Source organism: Sinohyriopsis cumingii, unplaced genomic scaffold, assembly GCF_028554795.1.
Source record: "Sinohyriopsis cumingii isolate HCF-2022 unplaced genomic scaffold, ASM2855479v2 utg001770l, whole genome shotgun sequence".
NCBI classification, from domain to species: Eukaryota; Metazoa; Mollusca; class Bivalvia; order Unionida; family Unionidae; genus Sinohyriopsis; species Sinohyriopsis cumingii.
Window position 1 is genome coordinate 544,506 of NW_028316047.1, and position 18,187 is coordinate 562,692.

Below are 18,187 nucleotides of genomic sequence, written 5' to 3' on the forward strand. Positions count from 1 at the left end.
TGCTCTTGTGTTACGCATATATGACACTGATCCGTTATCCAGTCATACTTAATCAGGATATTAAATGAAATTTCTGCTTTGTGATGTTACAACTTAGATAAAAAGTTAAAATCTATATTATACAACCAATTTCTGGCTATATATCCTAATAGAACAGTGTTACATAATGTCATACATTATAGCCACATTTCTTGCACTGCAATGATTTGAAATGTTAAAGTTTAATGAAAACAAGCGTCATCATCGTTGTTTTGGCATACTTTAATATGATCCAAATGCATATTATATGATGGTCCTAAAGGTTATGTTACAAGTCAAAACGAATAAATGTCCAATTTAAATCCAGTGATCCTCCCAAAAAATTTAACATTGAACTTGTTCATTTGCCCGTATTATTTAACGTGCAAATGGATCGATGGCCAGGAATATGGTGAAGTCAATTGGTGTATCGCAATAATATCATTAAAAATGTGATTGACTGAATTCACTATAATTACAAATGTACGTTATTATTGAACATTTTCTAATCCCAGTGAACAATTTACATAAATAAACCAAGCCAAATTAAAAGCGGAATGAAACAATAAGGCTAATTATGTTTCCGAAGTTGAAATAAGGATTGATTGTTATTGTATGCAAACACATTTATAGAAGAATCTAAATTTTAAAAAATATAAAGCAAGGACGTTGGAAATCCAACTCTCTAAAACATTCTAAGCTGCCAACAAGCTAGTTTCTTCCAATTGAAAAACTAATATCCTACATTCATATAGAAGTTAAAACATTAACCTCCATTAATAATATTTTGACAAATACATCATCTTAGATACATGTTTGCCAGATATTATGTTGTTTACAGCCTCAATATCACTGGTCAAGAAGACCACTAACACGATTTACAATATATATATATATATATATAAATATATATATATATATATATATATATATATATATATATATATATATATATATATATATATATATATATATATATATATATATATATATAAATATATATATGTATATATATACGTATATATATATATATATATATATATATATATATATATATATATATATATATATATATATATATATATATATATATATATATATATGTATATATATATATATATATGTATTTATATATTTATATATCTATCTATATATATATATATATATATATATATATATATATATATATATATATATGTATATATATATATATATATATATATATATATATATATATATATATATATATATATATATAGTCACAAGGTCTGCCCGCGATTACGTAAGTCAAGTACAAAGGACTTGCTTAGAAGCCATGTATATAAGTTAGACCCCGGCTTTAGTGGTCCTGTTCGTAATTGCTACAAAAGCCCGGCATTTTGGGTGTCAAAAATCACATGTGGACGTTATTCGAGAAAAGGACCCTTATTGACATGGTAAAGTTCACCACGCTGACAGACGGCCGGATCATTGTCTGCTAAGTTGAATAGAAAAGGGTGGAATCGATGTCCAATCATAATTGATAGAGGATGTGGTCACCATTTCAACCCGAATTTAACTGAGTACTTTATATTTGAAACCCCAGTCATTGTGAAACATCGTGCTGAGAAGTTGTAATAATAACTCCGGGAAGCTACTCGTGAATTGGCGGGAAAACTTAGGAAATTATAAGGAAAGACAAAGCATCGTAATTGGAGCTTTATAGGGACGGACTTTCGGTCTGGTTTAGTCCCGAATGTATATGAGATAGACGAAATAGAGACCAATGGAGATGTCGATGTGATTCGAAGGTTAATCGGAGAGCAGAGACAAGGAGAAGGAGGAAATGGGTCAAGGAGGCGAAATTGGAGAAACAACATTCAAAGAGATGGAGTCAGGAGTGCAGTCGGAAGGAGAGAAGGATTTGGCGGGATATGAGAAATACATATGAGTAGAAGGCTAGGACAGGTGGAAAAGCTTTCTCACACTATAAATCACAGGATGTAATAGGCTGTCACTTCGGCGTGAGGAATAAGAGTGATTGTGAAATTATTATAAGTTGAAAATTGAATTGTATTACATTGTTATACTTTTGAATTTCACCTTTGTGTTCTCAGTAATGTAACTGTCGACATTGCTGACTGGGGGATCGGAGTTTTACCTCTTTCCATCACTAATTTCACTTCCTACAACATCGAGCCTGGGTATAACTTCAACAGTAATTTAAATAAAATAATGAGAACACCCCACCCCAAACCCTACCAAACACCATATATATATATATATATGCATTGTACATTTGGCATTTGATTCCTCGACCTTGAACTTGACGAAATATTTATTTCCATAAAGGCATTTTCATCAAATGTTTCATTAAGAAATACAGTTTATTGTGATGATTTCTCTATATTTATCAAATTTATTCGCATATTACTGGTCTTACGTATTTTTGTTCGAAAAGACGTATTTGAAAACCTTGCAACATTTTAGTTGTGTTAACGAATTATACATATGTTTAGAACCTAATTATTTTTTTCTTCTTCCTAATATTTGATATATGTTCTTATAGTGTTGCTGTATTCGTTCAAAATAATTTTTAAGTTTTTGGAATACAACAAGTTGCTTATGTATGTGGTTTTACAGCAACATGCCCTTACCAAGCTTTGCTGTGGCTGGGATTTGCAAAGTATTCTGATTGTTTCCTTTGTCAGATGTGTTTTATCTTTCTACACTGTACCTGAGCATTCATAATGCTTTTTGCGTTTGATCTACATATATGCTAAAATATGTAGAAGTGTTAGACAATGTCTCTCTGGTCAATACACATAATAAATTATACCTGAGATTATCTTTATCTGGCTTCGAGGTATATTACATGTAGCTAATGTCACACACTTTGCATTAACTGTGTTGATTCGACCCATTTTCGTGGTTTGTCCCAATTCAAGTGTAAACGGAACTGTCCTGTCCTATAAACATGCATTATCTTATACGAAATCTACATCATGTTTCTCGTTTTCTAACATTCGTTCGGCTAATTGTTTAGGAACCTTTTCAATAGATGAATATTGCTGCATTTGAATCTTCAGTGATGCAAAGAAGCCATTCCCATTAGCATTAACGGATAGCGAGCTCAAACTAAATAGACTCTAGCCTATAAAGCCCGAGACTGCGATTCCTACACGTAGGACACAACTATATGCAACGTTTATTTAAGATAAATTCATATGGTGAGACAGAATATTGGCAAATAATACGAGAACACATAGGGAGATACGTAACCATTATAAAAGTAGTAATCAAATTACATACTAAGCCTAATCATAAAATATATCGATACTAATGATAGGCATAACTGTGATAATGATAATGATAATACTAATAATGATGATACTGATACTCACACATGCTAATGATAATAATAAAAAGTATAATACTTATACGGACTATACTGACAATGATAATATGCATGGTTCTATTGACTCATGCTTATGATAATAATGCAAATAATTTGTACCTTATATATCGCTCAATGAGGATAAGCTTATGGCATTCAATTATTAATACATCTATCTCCAAATCATAATTACACAAACACTGAACATGATTTATCTCTATCCCCCTTACTTGATCTCTCAAAAAGGCACACCAAGTCTAACCCATTATAGCTCACTCTCATAAATAACACACATACTCAGTCATATATACTTATGAGCAATATTTTTTTCTGTTTTTCATTAATTTACTGTATGGGACTGGTAAATATGCTTTGCACCAAATATAACAGAGTTTTGCATGAAATAAGAAGACCGGAGAGGATAAAATTGACTCCGTTTTAAAGTGAGCAATCAGTTGTAAAATATATATTCATTGTTAATTTTAACAGAATATAATGATTCATTCAGAAGGAATTAGAAGGTCGATATGATTACATGTATACCAATATGGATTCGATATACATGTTCCATATATATGTAGTTTTGTTTGTCTCTCTCTATTGGACATTGCAAGATCAACTTGATCAACAACAAGAAAAATAAAAACAATCAGACAATCCAGTACGCCAATGAACAATGATGGTTATCATACAATTATAGTGTCAGATTGACTTGGGTTTGGTTAAATGTCAATGCAAAATGTTTATTTTACTATAATTCTTATAATCTCATCGCAGTAATTGCCAAAGATTAGTTCATGTTTCTTATTAATTATTTAAGAAGTATTCACTTTAACATTGGCTTTTCCTTAAAACATATAGTGACGCCTATTTATGTTAACTCGGGCACCGTTAATATCTCATCTCTGATTGAGATTGACCACTGTGCCACTTAAAGTTAAGGGCTGTTAACATATTATTGAGTTCCTCTCATCTCCCGGATAATAACATATCGAACATATAGCTATAGGATTTCTCACTGCGTATATAGAGTCTCTTGTTGTCAGGCTCAGTTATGTCATTAACTATTTCCTCTTAGGAGGGTCAGAAAACAATCCACCTCACCCACGATTTTCTTTTCAAATTGGTTTATGAAAACCGTCTACAGTAAGGTCATCGTCAGTAATAATGTCATTTAGTTGAGTCCTTGTAAGTGAACTGAGATCAAAATAATCAAACTATGTGATGAAAAAATTAATTTATAGCGGACATATACAAGTGTTAAATATACAAAATACAACATGCTATCTGTTCAAAAAGTAAGCGAATTATTATGGTTTTATGAATCTGAATATCTTATCGATATTGGACCAAGATACAGCTCAGTGCGAATCTGATACCGATATTTGACATCGATTCAGCTTAGAATAAATCATTATATGATACCGATGTTGAACATGATTCAGCTCAATGTTCTTGGATAATTAAGAACTAGAAATAGCCATGATGTACAAATGAACACATTTGTGAAGACAAGATTTGGAAACAATGATATATGTTAAATTGATTGTATATATATGCACAATGTAAAAGGAAGATTGATAAATTGAACATCATTGCATTTCTACCTTTTCTTACTAAGTACAGATATAATGCTCTCTTGGAAGATTCCGATTCTTATCCCATGTTAAACAGTCGAACACGTCTTTGCTCGTATTGTAATTTAAAGTCACTGATAAGATGGACTTCGCCTCGAAATTGAACTATGTAGAAGAAAACAGTTCGTAAACTATAACATAAAATGCAACCGCCCATTGTTACATGTCGAATAATACAGAAAGACACAGTTGCAAAGGTATTATGAAGGAATAATGAATGTATAGATCATGAAATATAATACAAAACCAATATATGAATGTAACAGTGTTTAGTTGTGACTTTAATTCGACTGAGCAGACTGCAGCAAAATTCATATAGAATTCAATATATCTGATAAAAAGGAACCAAACAAGTGGGATCGATGTGACATTACATGATACGCACGTGATGAATATGAACTACAAATAATGATGTAGCAATTAATTATAATTTAAATAGATGAAAGAAAAACGAAACAAGAAGTAACTGGCAAGAACGGGAATACATTATAATATGCACTAGTAACTAATGAAACGGAAACTTAGTTTAACAAACTAAAAGAGCATTGCACACCTTAAAGCAATACCCTGTGATGAATGTACATCAGAATACTTTTATATGAACAAAGTAAAAAAAACACCAAGAAATAAAAGATATGACTATATGATTTCTTATTTGTTTCTCTTATCGTATTTATTATAACTGTTATTTACTACAACCGACACTATTATGTCAGTTAAGATTCATCTTTCATGCAACGATAAAGTTTACTGGAACAGATACATACACAATTATTTTGCGCAAAGTATTATGCTGGGCTATGCGTGTAAACGTAAAAACGATGACAGAACAGTTATTTAAAAAGTTTTGTACACTATTTATCCGCGCACACCTCACACGACAGGGCAGTGTTCGGTTATACATGCTGTTTTTAGTATATTTGGGTTTAGCGCCATTTTTCAACACATGATTGGATATTCATGGCGGCCAGTACATAGAATGTTGAAGGAACACTGGAAAAAACACTCTAGAAACCGCAGACCCATATGAGTTACTGGAGAGCTGACTCGCATAACCACTTTGGCCAAACCCGAGACTCAAGTTACTAAGGAAAGATGTGGGATAATAGGGACGTATTAAAACGGGCACTTTAGAATCGGCCGACTGGAACTATAGCCTTTGCTTCTATCCCAAATTGCACAGATGATCTAAATTGGAGGAAAAAAATTGATTGAAACTGATAAAATAAACAATTTCAATTTAAATAAATATACAAATTATTAATTGCAAGGCATGTAGTTTCGACACAACTCATAGTGAAGAAAACAAATTGATATTCAGTCATTGCTAGGTTTAACATGTGAGACCAACTGACTAAAGACTCCCCAATTTCGATAACAGACGAATTATGTGTATGAGAGAGATAGTGTAAGCAAAACATGGTAAGTCTAATCACAAAACACGCAATCAACACACAAAAATACTACATGGGATTCAGACTAACTCAAATTTACAAACCGATTCCAGTAAGTTAATAGTTGATAGATAATAAAAGAAATTTAAAGTATGCATGATTACTGTGTTCAACCATTTTCGGATTGGCTTAGGGATAAGCATTATACGTGGAAGTACGACATTTGTCTTTCTAATTATTATGTTTGTTAAATATCCCTCCCCCTCTCTCTATCTCTCCCTCTATCTCTCTCTGGTTAATTTCACACTCACTCTAACCACTTTTCTCTATATCTCTCACTATCTTTCTATCTAAGATCAGACTCACTGTAGGCCATTATCTCTGTCTATCTCTCTGTCTCTCTCTCTCTGTGGCTAAGTTCACGATAACTCTAATCCGTTCTCTCTATATTGTTCTTACCTGTATGACTTTCTCTCTTCCTCTCTCTCTCTCTCACACACACACACACACACACACACACACACACTGTTTCTCTATCCATGTAAACACTATACAAACACTCACGCACACACACACACACACACGCTCACACACATACTCCATCACAAACACAGTTAGGCTTATATTAGCATGTGTCTTATCGTTTGCTGTGTGGGACTATTCAATCTTGTTTGAAACAAGACAGATAGCAATTATTTTAAACGTTTTGTTTACTATATGTTAAGGAGTAGTCGTATGTGCCCTTGTGTAATGAATGTAGGACACAGAAAAAATTATACAGTGATGCTCATCCAGGATATTCAGTGAAGTTTATGCTATGTAATATTACATTTGAGACACACCCATTGCAAGTACTTGAAACAATACTGCATAAAGAAATCGGCGGGATCTAGGCTTTGTGAAATATTTCCTAATTGCAAAATATATAAGAATATACGAAACGTTCATTTAAAACCGTTAAAATAGATTAAAAGCCAAAATAAATATAATTTATATTCATACATGGATTTAAAAGTGTTAAACATAATTTGTTATGTTTACTGCAACAGTCATGAACTTACGTTGTCATACTGTGTAAAAATCAAACGTGTCTATATCGCTTGAGACCACATCTAATCTTTTCCAAAAATAGTAAAACGCTACGAGATAACAACACGTATCGGACACTGTTATCGTTAGTCAGTACTTTGTTGCGGCTTCAGTATTGGCAATCATGACACTATAGGGGACTTTATATATTTAATATAATTATTAAGGTCTATGAAATTTATGTAACTGTTAATGGATTCTCTTAACTCCTTTTATAGATAAAACTTGTCCTTCGGGTTTCCAGTCCAAGGTAAATTACTTCCAAAGACGTCTGACAAATGGATGTAGGAATTGCCTCGCTATGTACTCAACATTAAGAAGCTAGTGTGATGATTGGTCGGTTTGTTGTGAGGATAATGTGACTGGGTGGGTCGTAATTATGCATGTCTGCGGCAAGATGCATCGATGCTAGACATTACTATAAACTGACACACTGCATGCATCGTAGTGATTTGACTGAAAACATTGTTAAATCAAGGCTAAAATTCCAAATCACACACACATACACACATACACAAAGTGTATCGTTGACATTTATATGTTATGAACTGAGGTCTGTCTTTGAAGAATATTTAGTCAAGCGGCAAAACCTACCCGGCCTAAAAGCGAGGAAGCATACAACCAAACACGTATATATTATTTAAGCTTGTATCATCACAATAGAGTTTCCTTTGCTCAGATTACTCTGCTACAAGATTTACACCTGAAAATGTTACTGTGGATATGCATTATGATGAAAAATAATCTAAAGTTTCGTGTACAAATGTCAAAACTGGGAGTGTTATAAGTTTAAAGCAAGCAATTTTACGACAGTGATGGTTTAAGTAGACTTTGTCCATATATATGTCCATGGTTCATTAGATTGCAAATAATGCGACATGGGTCTAACAGAGTTTACACAATATTAATTTCGAGGTGGACCTGTCTCTCTGTTTTGTGTCTCTTCCTTTGTAACTAGTTACAACACGAAGAAAATGATAGCAACGTAATGTCCTTACTCAAACATAAATTGTCAAGAACTTACTGGATATAATCTGGAAATGTCACACATATTTCTCGTTGAATGAAAATTTCAATTGACATTGTCATGAAATCCAACAGGTGAGAACTTATAAATCATTTACCCTGCTCTAATACCTGTCACGTGTTCAGAATGTTCATGCTAGTTGGTTGGTACGATGCCGTTTGGAAATAAATGATAAATTTATTATAGCACATTTATTATATATGTCAATAAGTATGTTGACTAAATGTTCATCAACTGGCTTATATAGATAATGATAATGATAAAACTGATTATGACGATAATAACACTAATATATGCTAATGCTACTAATGATATGTATTATAGTGATAACGACAATGATTATACTGATGATATTAATGGCTCTATTGTAGTAATTATGATGATATTAATGCAGATGATGGAGACCTTAGACAACGCTGATAGAGGAAAAACTAATGGAATTCAAGTTTAAATAAATTTCTCCCTCTCTATCCCTTAAACTTCTCTTTTCAAATAATCGACTGAATACACACACCAACCTAATTACATACACACTATCTTCAACATGGTCTCACTTTATCTCCCTCCGTCGATCTCTTTAATGAGCAAACCCAATCTAATCGATTCTCTCTCTTTGTCTCATAACTAACATATACACACTCAAGCATACAAACATATGAGCTATATTTTTAAGGTTTTCATAGCTGACTAGACTGAAGCTAAAATCAGATAGAATACAATATAGCTGATGATAACGAAATAATCAAGTCAGAGGGAGATGACAGTACATGATATCAACGTGATGAATCGGAAATGCATATAATGATTTATTATAATTTATTATAACTTAAGAAGGGAGAAAATAAAGACACAACAAGAAACGGGCTAACAGGGGAATATCTGTTTGCATATATAAGAAACTAATGAAACGGAAACTTAATTTACCAAAATAAAAAAGTAGCTTAGCAATTATTCACCTATTGATTAATATGGTAACCTATGGTGAATGTAAATTATGATACATTTCTATGAATAGAAAACAAAGAAAAACAAATAGCGGTAAATGAATGTTAAGACTTTGAATTCTTATCTTTTCCGTGTTTCGTATTGAATGTAAATGTTCTTTAACATAAACAAGACTATTAGGTAAGTTATGAATCATCTTTCATTCCACAATCTAGCGTACTAGTATATTTACCTACACAACTTGTGTGCTCATGTCACTATAGTACTATGCTGCGATATGCGTGTAACTGCAAATAGCACCAAAGAACGTGGGTTATTTTAGACGAATATCGTACATTATTTATTTATGCAGACCTTTCACACAGTGTCGTGTTAAGTTCTGCATGCTGTTCTTGTTATGTTATATTTGGGTTTAATGCTGTTGTTCAGGGCCAGATAGGATATGCATAGTGGCCATTATTTCTGGTGGTTTAAGAACCAGGGCATAACCCGGTAGAAACCACCATCTCACAAAAAGCTACTGGAAGCCTAACTGAAATACCGACATTGGCCAAGCCAGAGACTCGAACCATTACGTACAGATGTGGTGTGACTGTGATACTTGTTATATGTATATAATTTGTATACTTGTTAAATTGCAATCTCTCGCTAATTACCCCCCACCTCAAAAACATAGCCTGTCTGTTTGTCTATCTCCTACACACGCACCCACGAATACATTCATTTCAGCATTACATATATAAGCTATATTTGTATGTGTCATTATTATTTGCTGTGTGAGACTAATATATCGGATATGGAACAAGGCCGATAAGACCTATTAAAGAGTTTTGTTTACTATATGGTAACCAGACGCCTTATGTGCACTTGTGTTACGTATGTAGGACACTGATACATTATCCAGTCATAGCTGAACAGGATATAAAATGAAATTTCTGTTTTGTGATGTCACAACTGAGACATACAATCCAATTATTTCCATCTATATTATGCAGTCAAATTCTGGTTACGTACTGTCATAAATTATAGCCACATTTCTTGCACTGCAATGACTTGACATATTAGGGTCCAATGATGACATGCATCATCATCGTTGTTTTGGCATAGTTTAACATGATCTACATGAATATTATATGATGGTCTTAAAAGTTCTGTTATAAGTCAAAGTGTTTGAATTTCCAATTTAAATCCTATGATGCTCCAAATAAATTTTAATATTGAATGTGTCCATTAGTCCGTAGTATATAACGTGCTAATGGGTCAACGGCCAGGAAGGTGGCAAAGTGATTTGATGTATCACAATAATATAATCCAAAACGTGATAGTCTGAATTCACTATAATTACAATTTTACTATTCATATCGAAACTTATTATTGAACATTTTCTAATCCCAGTGAATAATTTATATAAATAAACGCACCCAAATAAAACACAGAATACAACAATAAGACTAATTACGCTTCGGATGTTAAGGCACGAATGAAGAACGTTGCAGGTAACCAAATATATATATATAAAATCTAAATGACACAATAATGCAAGCACGTAGGGCAGTTTCCTGTCTAAAACAGTCTAAGTTGTCAACAAGCTAGTTATTTCCAAGTTCATTCAGATAAACGTAAAAATGTTTACCTCCATTAATAACAATCTGAGTATTAATCTATAATCTTAGATAAATGTTTGCAATGTTTTATGTTCTTTACAACCTACTGTCACTGGTCGCATAGACCACAAACACGAATTTTGACGAAGGTGAATTACAATATATATATATATATATATATATATATATATATATATATATATATATATATATATATATATATATACCGTCAAGTATGACTATTTCATCATAATTTATAAGATATTTTATACCCGACAAACCTTAATAGAACGAATACGGTACGAAACAGGCCTAATACTGACATAACTTTTCATCTCATGTTGTACATTAATTCACATATAAAACAAAGGCAAAATATGTTTACGTCTTCTCCAATATGCAAGATATGGAATTAGTGTGCCAGTTGTCATTTCGACGAACATCCTTGCATATGTATTACTGGACTCGTTTTAGATGCATGTTTTCTTATAATGTTAACCTAAAGAGGCAGTCATTATCAACACCTGGTTACAGCATATATGTCAATATACAACAACAATTTTAGCTTCAAGTATTCGATATGTTAATGAGGAGGAGGAGCTTAAGATACAAGCAAATTGAATATTAAAGAGAGAATATCACTCAGACATAATGCCAGTTGTTATAAATCCGTGTATTTCTATTTGTTTTGACTCAGTTTGAAAGCGAATGTTCATGCAACAACATCGTTCATTTCCGTAATGGATTTATCATCGCTATTCATCACTGTAGCCATTTTTGTCACTCCATATGTTGGTATGTTTACCTTTTAATGTTATTGGTAATGTTATTATTAGTTCCCAGTGTTTGTTTATTTGCTGTTGCTTTAATTCATTTGCGTTTTCGTTAGTAACACAGATAATGAACTTATTGATTAATTAGTCTGTATATTTCTTATATACCTACGTGTCATGATATTTACAGTCTATTATGTTGTAGTTCCTGAAACCGGGCGACTATTATATCATATTCATCACACAAGAGTGACAATATGTTAATACACACACTCTCAAAAATAATGTTAACTCTCGCACACATATTTGACACAAAGATATGGGGAGATACAGATATATCCCAAGAAAGAGAGAAGAAGCATGCATCTTGGCAAACGAAAATCATTTTTAATTTCTAATTAATCTTTAGACTTAGTGTGAGGATGCAAGGGACTAAGAAGCAAAAGGGAAAATCTTCCATACAGAATAAAGGAAAGAGAAGAATATTCACATTAATGAAAATATTATTTCCAAATTCAACGAATGTTTTGTATTTTACAGATGGTTATGTTGTTCATGATGTTAGATGTCCAACAACGTTCGAACTGCATGGGAATAAATGCTACAAAGTAATCTCTATCCAGGCTACATGGGCGGAAGCCAAGGTAAATAATTACGATAATAATGCTTTCTGAGTAATTTAGGTTCCAATTCTATAGTATAAACAGGTAATGAAGTCCCATTATGCTTTCAGCTTTCGAGAAATGTTACTTTGGAGTATAAAGGTGTTCATATCTAGTGTCAAGCAAGTTTTTAGAAAGACATACAAGCAGCAATGCATTGTATGAATTGTATGCATTGCTCAAAAATTTTTGGCGACAAATTACTCCAAAAATGTATTTCATACATTATTAAAGACAACAACAAAAAACAATAAAAAAAATAAATAAAGACATGTCGATAAAGACTTCTGCGGAGTCCCTGTTGTTTCAATTTGCGGTTACGATTTCGATACGCACGACACTGAGTTGGGGTTGTGGCTGAGGTAATATGGAAAGGGGTAACAGAAGCTTTAAAGGAAGAAGATGCTAGATAATATTAAATATATAACTGCAAGCGTCTTGCTGATTAAATGCACAGATCGATTTACAGACGTCAGCGAGTACATACATTTCCTAGATCATTTCTTAACAGCAATATATATATATATATATATATATATATATATATATATATATATATATATATATATATATATGTGTGTGTGTGTGTGTGTGTGTGTGTGTGTGTGTGTGTGTGTCACAATTGTAGCAGAATGTATATATTTTAACAACAGAACAAGTTCCCACCATTTGCTTACAGCAGACTAGATGGCTAGGGCATTGGCATAGTGCGACAGGAATATGCAGTACAAGAGAGAGAGAGAGAGAGACAGAGAGACATAGAGAGAGAGAAAGAGAGAGAGAGAGAGAGAAAGCTGTGGGGAGCGAGAGAAACAAATCACACAAATAAACTAAAATAAAATAAATTTACATACAAAACCTATATGTTATTAATGACTACGTATTCCTCGAGTACACAGAAAATGGAGAGAGATCATGGGAACTTACAGGTATGACTCGATCATTAATGATATTTATTTCGGCTTCAAGATATGTTCGAGATAACCTGTTGGAAGAAGCGTGAACGTCGCTTTGTCTGAATATATATCAGAGGCTATTGTTATTGTGTGGGAGATGGCAAGTTTAGAGTATTGAATTGGAAACTTTATGTGTTACCATCGTCGATAGAGCATATGATCGACAATTAAAGCATTATAACATAAATCTATGTTGCTTCTTTGTTACGAATTGAATTATATTAACAACTTGGTTTCATTTTCCATGATCAAATAATTCCATTTTTTACAATATATTTACTTTTCACGAAATAATTTGAGATATTACTACAATAAACATATATATGCTCTTCTGGTCCCACGTTTGATACATGTAACTTATGACAACATTGTGGCTAAATGTGATTTTGTGAATTATTTTCGGACTACGTGCAACCTCTGGGCAAATTAAGATTTAGTTGGAAAAACACGGACTTTTTGCAAATCTATTACAATAATGTATTAAGTACAGGCTTTCTCTTGTCAGCCTATGCTTTTCAAGATAGTATTTTGTATTCTGTTTAAATTCTGATATTTTTCTGATGTGCACTAAAAAAGAATTTCCTTTCCTGAATAAGCATGTGCTATGTTTCCATGATGTTTAATGGCTCTTTCTAACAAATATATTGCCGGAACCGATGTATTGCATATTCGGCTCAAGAGAAAGTTATTTATTGAGTTGTACAGCAAACTATACGTTGAGTATCAGTAATATAGAACTGATATATATATATATATATATATATATATATATATATATATATATATATATATATATATATATATATATACATATTGCTGACAGAGAACAGACAAGTCATTGTCGATGTGAAGCATATTGATAATGGCAAAGAGCGAAAGGAACTAGCAAAATATTCAAATGCATTAGATAACAATATCTGCCTCATATACTTATGAGCTAATAACTGTAACACTCATACAGGTACAACAAATGACCACACAAGAATACAGTCATTCAAACCTGAATTGAACACAGACATGGATGCAAGTAATATTGCGTTGTTTGACATTGACATATATGAGATATTGAACAGGAGCATGAAAGTTGCATGAAGGAATTTAAATAGATACAATATTAATTCAAGGATCTATACTGCTTTATGAACTTTGTATTTTTAAAAAATAATTATTTTGATTTTAGGGTGGGATCAAATAATACAATTTAGAGATACAAAGGAGTTTGGTCGTTTTAGTTTCAAACTCACAGTTATCCAAAGAAATTATTGGATAATTAAGGATTTAAGTATGCTTCAGCCTGTAAAAGCGAAAATCGTCTAAAATGATCATGATTTCCTTTAAAAGCACAGGGAAATTATATTGAGAATAGTACAAAATATATTTGAGTTTTGCTTTACACGAGCAACCCATGTTTGTGGAGTTACAAAATATTCTTTCTCTCGTTAGAGTTTAGTATTCATGCAATTTAGCATAATGGTGTCGATGTAATGAAAGTAATGATTATGATACAGTATTGTATCAAGACTTTCCTGCAGTAATATTTATGTTGTGAGAATTCGTTTTGGTTTCAATTATTGCATGTCACAAAATTATAATAGAAATATGATATGCAGTGGTACAACTTCAAGAGTTTCCTTTGCGGTATACTTTTTACCTTAAACATAATATTATAGTCATATTAAGCAGGTAGGGTTGTTGTATGTTATGCACAGATCATATTAATTAGCGTTTTCCCAGGAATTAATTAGCCATTTCATTATTATTGTGCCTCTTGCCGTATATTTGTATGACTGTTCATTCATTCTAACTGTAAAATCGAGAAATTAGCATGCAGTCCAGATAATAGAGGGATGTCTTGTTTTCATTTACAGCCATATTAAAGCATGTGGTCCAAAAGACTCCATGGTATCGTTTTTAAAGGGCCCAGTGTTTAAAAGACGCCACGTTTCCAATGTGCTGGACTCACCGTTTACATAAAATAAATAAATGAATTCATAAAATATTTAAAAAGTAAAAGTAAAAATGACGGTTTTAGGAAGTCCAGTTATTTTTCCTGCTATTTTGTGACGCATCACAGGATCTGATAATAACACATTATTTTCCCCATCAATGTGGGTTTTTTCAGGAATACTGTAAAGTGATTGGAGGCGACCTTGCAGATATCACTGCTGCGAAAGTTCAGAAGATAATTGATGGGCTCGTTAACAAAAGTCATGGTAAAAGTACATTTTCATGATATTCATGTTATATTGCGGTGTTGACTCTCAATTAATTTATACTTTCATATAACAGATGCAACTTCTTATAAATTTTCTGCATGAAATATTTATGCAATTAGTTTTATTACATTACATTTTCCATGTGACTGATGCCATTTTTAGCTATCAATAATCGCAAAAACGTCATCTTCCCCGGTATTACCAGCCCGGTAGATATACTGTCATCAGACAGTTATCAATGATTTATAATACGGAGCAAAATAATGTTTGAAGAATATATGTTTTTACTAAGTTTTCAGCATGGATTCAAATAACCAACTTTATTGAGTGAAAAAAAATAGAGTAACAGTAAACCTCGTAGATGAGTTTACTTTCAAATATTTGTTTTAATCCGGAAAAATAGGAATCATGAAAAATTTATATCGAATAAATTAAGGAATTTACTTAAGAAACAGAAAAGCAATAGCGTGATTTTATGTGTAGCCGAAGAGTTTATATCCTGACATATTGTATGTCCTCCATCCACCCTTTTGCAAACGTTCCCATCTTTTCGAAACTTTTCCAAATCGTTTTACTTTGCAAAGTCGCTCATCCCAAAACTACCTTGGATCTATATAAAAATGGTGCTGCGTTGACTTTCAATATGGTCGCAACAGTAGCCATCTTGAACATGATCGTTTCCCAACATATCATGCAGGAATTCAATATAGACGCAGCTGCAGCGATATTGAACGGATACTTCTGCTAAATTGCAAAACATATTGTCTGGTGAATTTCACTAGAAGAATTGTATGGTGTCTGGTTGACAAGTTATGAAATTAATACCTATCTCAATCAAATGTGTCAAACATGACGGCCATCTTAAAAATAGTAGCACAGTTACATCCGTAAAAAAAGATGTTCGTACTGACTAGGGGGTCTCCAGTGTTCTACTCATCATCATATATAGTTGCCCCTAGCTATAATGGTGCCCATCTTACATCTGATGAGGGCGACAATAGGGCAATATTAAAAATCTTGTTCTCGCTTTAGAAGATTGATAATGGTTTCCACACTCGGCATATTCAAAGAAAAAATTATTTTGGGGGATTTCTAAAAATCCTTTCGAGCCAGTAGAGCGTCAGTCCTTTCAAAGGACATTTGAATGATACCAAATATCCGTGTAGGTATAATTCCCTTGCGAAAATGAAGTAAAGCCTAGAAGAATGTCCAAGAATGTTTAATAGTAGAGTAATTTTCAAAGGAACATTAATCCTTCTGCGGTTGTTATTGTATAGGTATCGTATCCAACGAACGTTACTGGGTCGATGGTTCGGACATGTTGCAGAACAGAAGCTGGCGATGGATGCGGACCGATGGGGCTTCTGTCCCGTTTTCATATAAAAATTGGTCTCCTGGAGAACCCAACAATAAATATGAAAACTGTCTAGAAGTTCGTTGGGACCGGAATGGCATGTGGAACGATTCAGACTGCTCTACTAGGATAAGCTTTATCTGTCATGCAAAGTAAGAAAATAGTTTATGCTGTATGTTATCTTCCTCTACATTCCCGTCGTAGGCACTCATTAGATTTTGCTTTAGCACATTCCTGTTGATTTATTATTGTGTTTTTAGAAATTCTGAGTGGGCTGTTTCCAGTTGTATAGGCTTTTTTACCATGTAATTGTTTTTGACATTATGCTGCATATATATCAGACTTTAATCTCTGTCTCTCTTTCATCTCTCTGTCTCTCTCACTGTCTCACTGTCGCTCTCTATACCACTCATATATTAAATTTATTTTGCTTCAATTGGAATTTCAAAGTGGTTTTTCTTTATTTCAGGCCACATGAAGTGGACTTCAATGACGAAATGGATCGTTAACTATCAAAAATCTACTTGGAAATATTATGCTTTTGGAGATTTCATGCCACATATATTTAATCTTGATTTCGATGAACACTGAGCAAATATTATCCAACCCGGACAGTATCACATTTAGCAGGTTCAATAATCTTATTCCTCATTAGACTGAGCTTCGTGATAGACTGATTTTGTGTTGTTTTTTTTTTGTAATATAAATCAGAAGGCAATACAGACAAAACATATTCTTTTCATTATAAGATCTTGTTAATTGTGATTGATACCGACAGTTGATCTTTCGTAAATATAGGTTGCAGTGAACAACTGGATGACACTTTTATCAACACTTTCAAATAAATAATATAAAACATTAACACAAAGTAGCTTTATATGTATCAAAACTACACGTTCGGTCACAGAAATAACGCGGGATCCCTTGTGATGATAGTTTTGAATATTCCACGGCCGCTATGTCATCACATTTATAATCGCAGGAGAGGAATGTTTTCATTCTTATATTGTGTGCAACCATGTTAAATGATTAAATTAAACAGGGGCACATCATTATTTATCTTATCAAGCAAAATGCACGCCTTATGTTTATTCTGGTGCAAGGAGAAACTCTCCTCCTTTAACAAGAGAGAGTTG

At 32.7% G+C, this 18,187-nt stretch overlaps 1 protein-coding gene across 1 annotated transcript; it reads left to right on the top strand.

Moving 5' to 3' along the window:
• Positions 1–11,727: 11,727 nt before the first annotated feature.
• On the top strand, positions 11,728–17,919 carry LOC149771573 (galactose-specific lectin nattectin-like). The gene is made up of 5 exons (XM_089948348.1): positions 11,728–11,885; positions 12,404–12,507; positions 15,604–15,694; positions 16,975–17,203; positions 17,521–17,919. The coding sequence occupies exons 1-5, from the start codon at positions 11,831–11,833 to the stop codon at positions 17,558–17,560; spliced, it is 519 nt and encodes a 172-aa protein (XP_089804474.1). The 5' UTR covers positions 11,728–11,830; the 3' UTR covers positions 17,561–17,919.
• Positions 17,920–18,187: the final 268 nt, after the last annotated feature.

Excerpts from the sequence above, each read along its gene's own strand:
- LOC149771573 (XM_089948348.1), top strand. The coding sequence starts at position 11,831 with ATGGATTTATCATCGCTATTCATCACTGTAGCCATTTTTGTCACTCCA. Across the intron at positions 11,886-12,403 it reads TTTTGTCACTCCATATGTTG|ATGGTTATGTTGTTCATGAT; the intron begins GTATGTTTACCT and ends TGTATTTTACAG. Across the intron at positions 15,695-16,974 it reads GCTCGTTAACAAAAGTCATG|GTATCGTATCCAACGAACGT; the intron begins GTAAAAGTACAT and ends GTTATTGTATAG.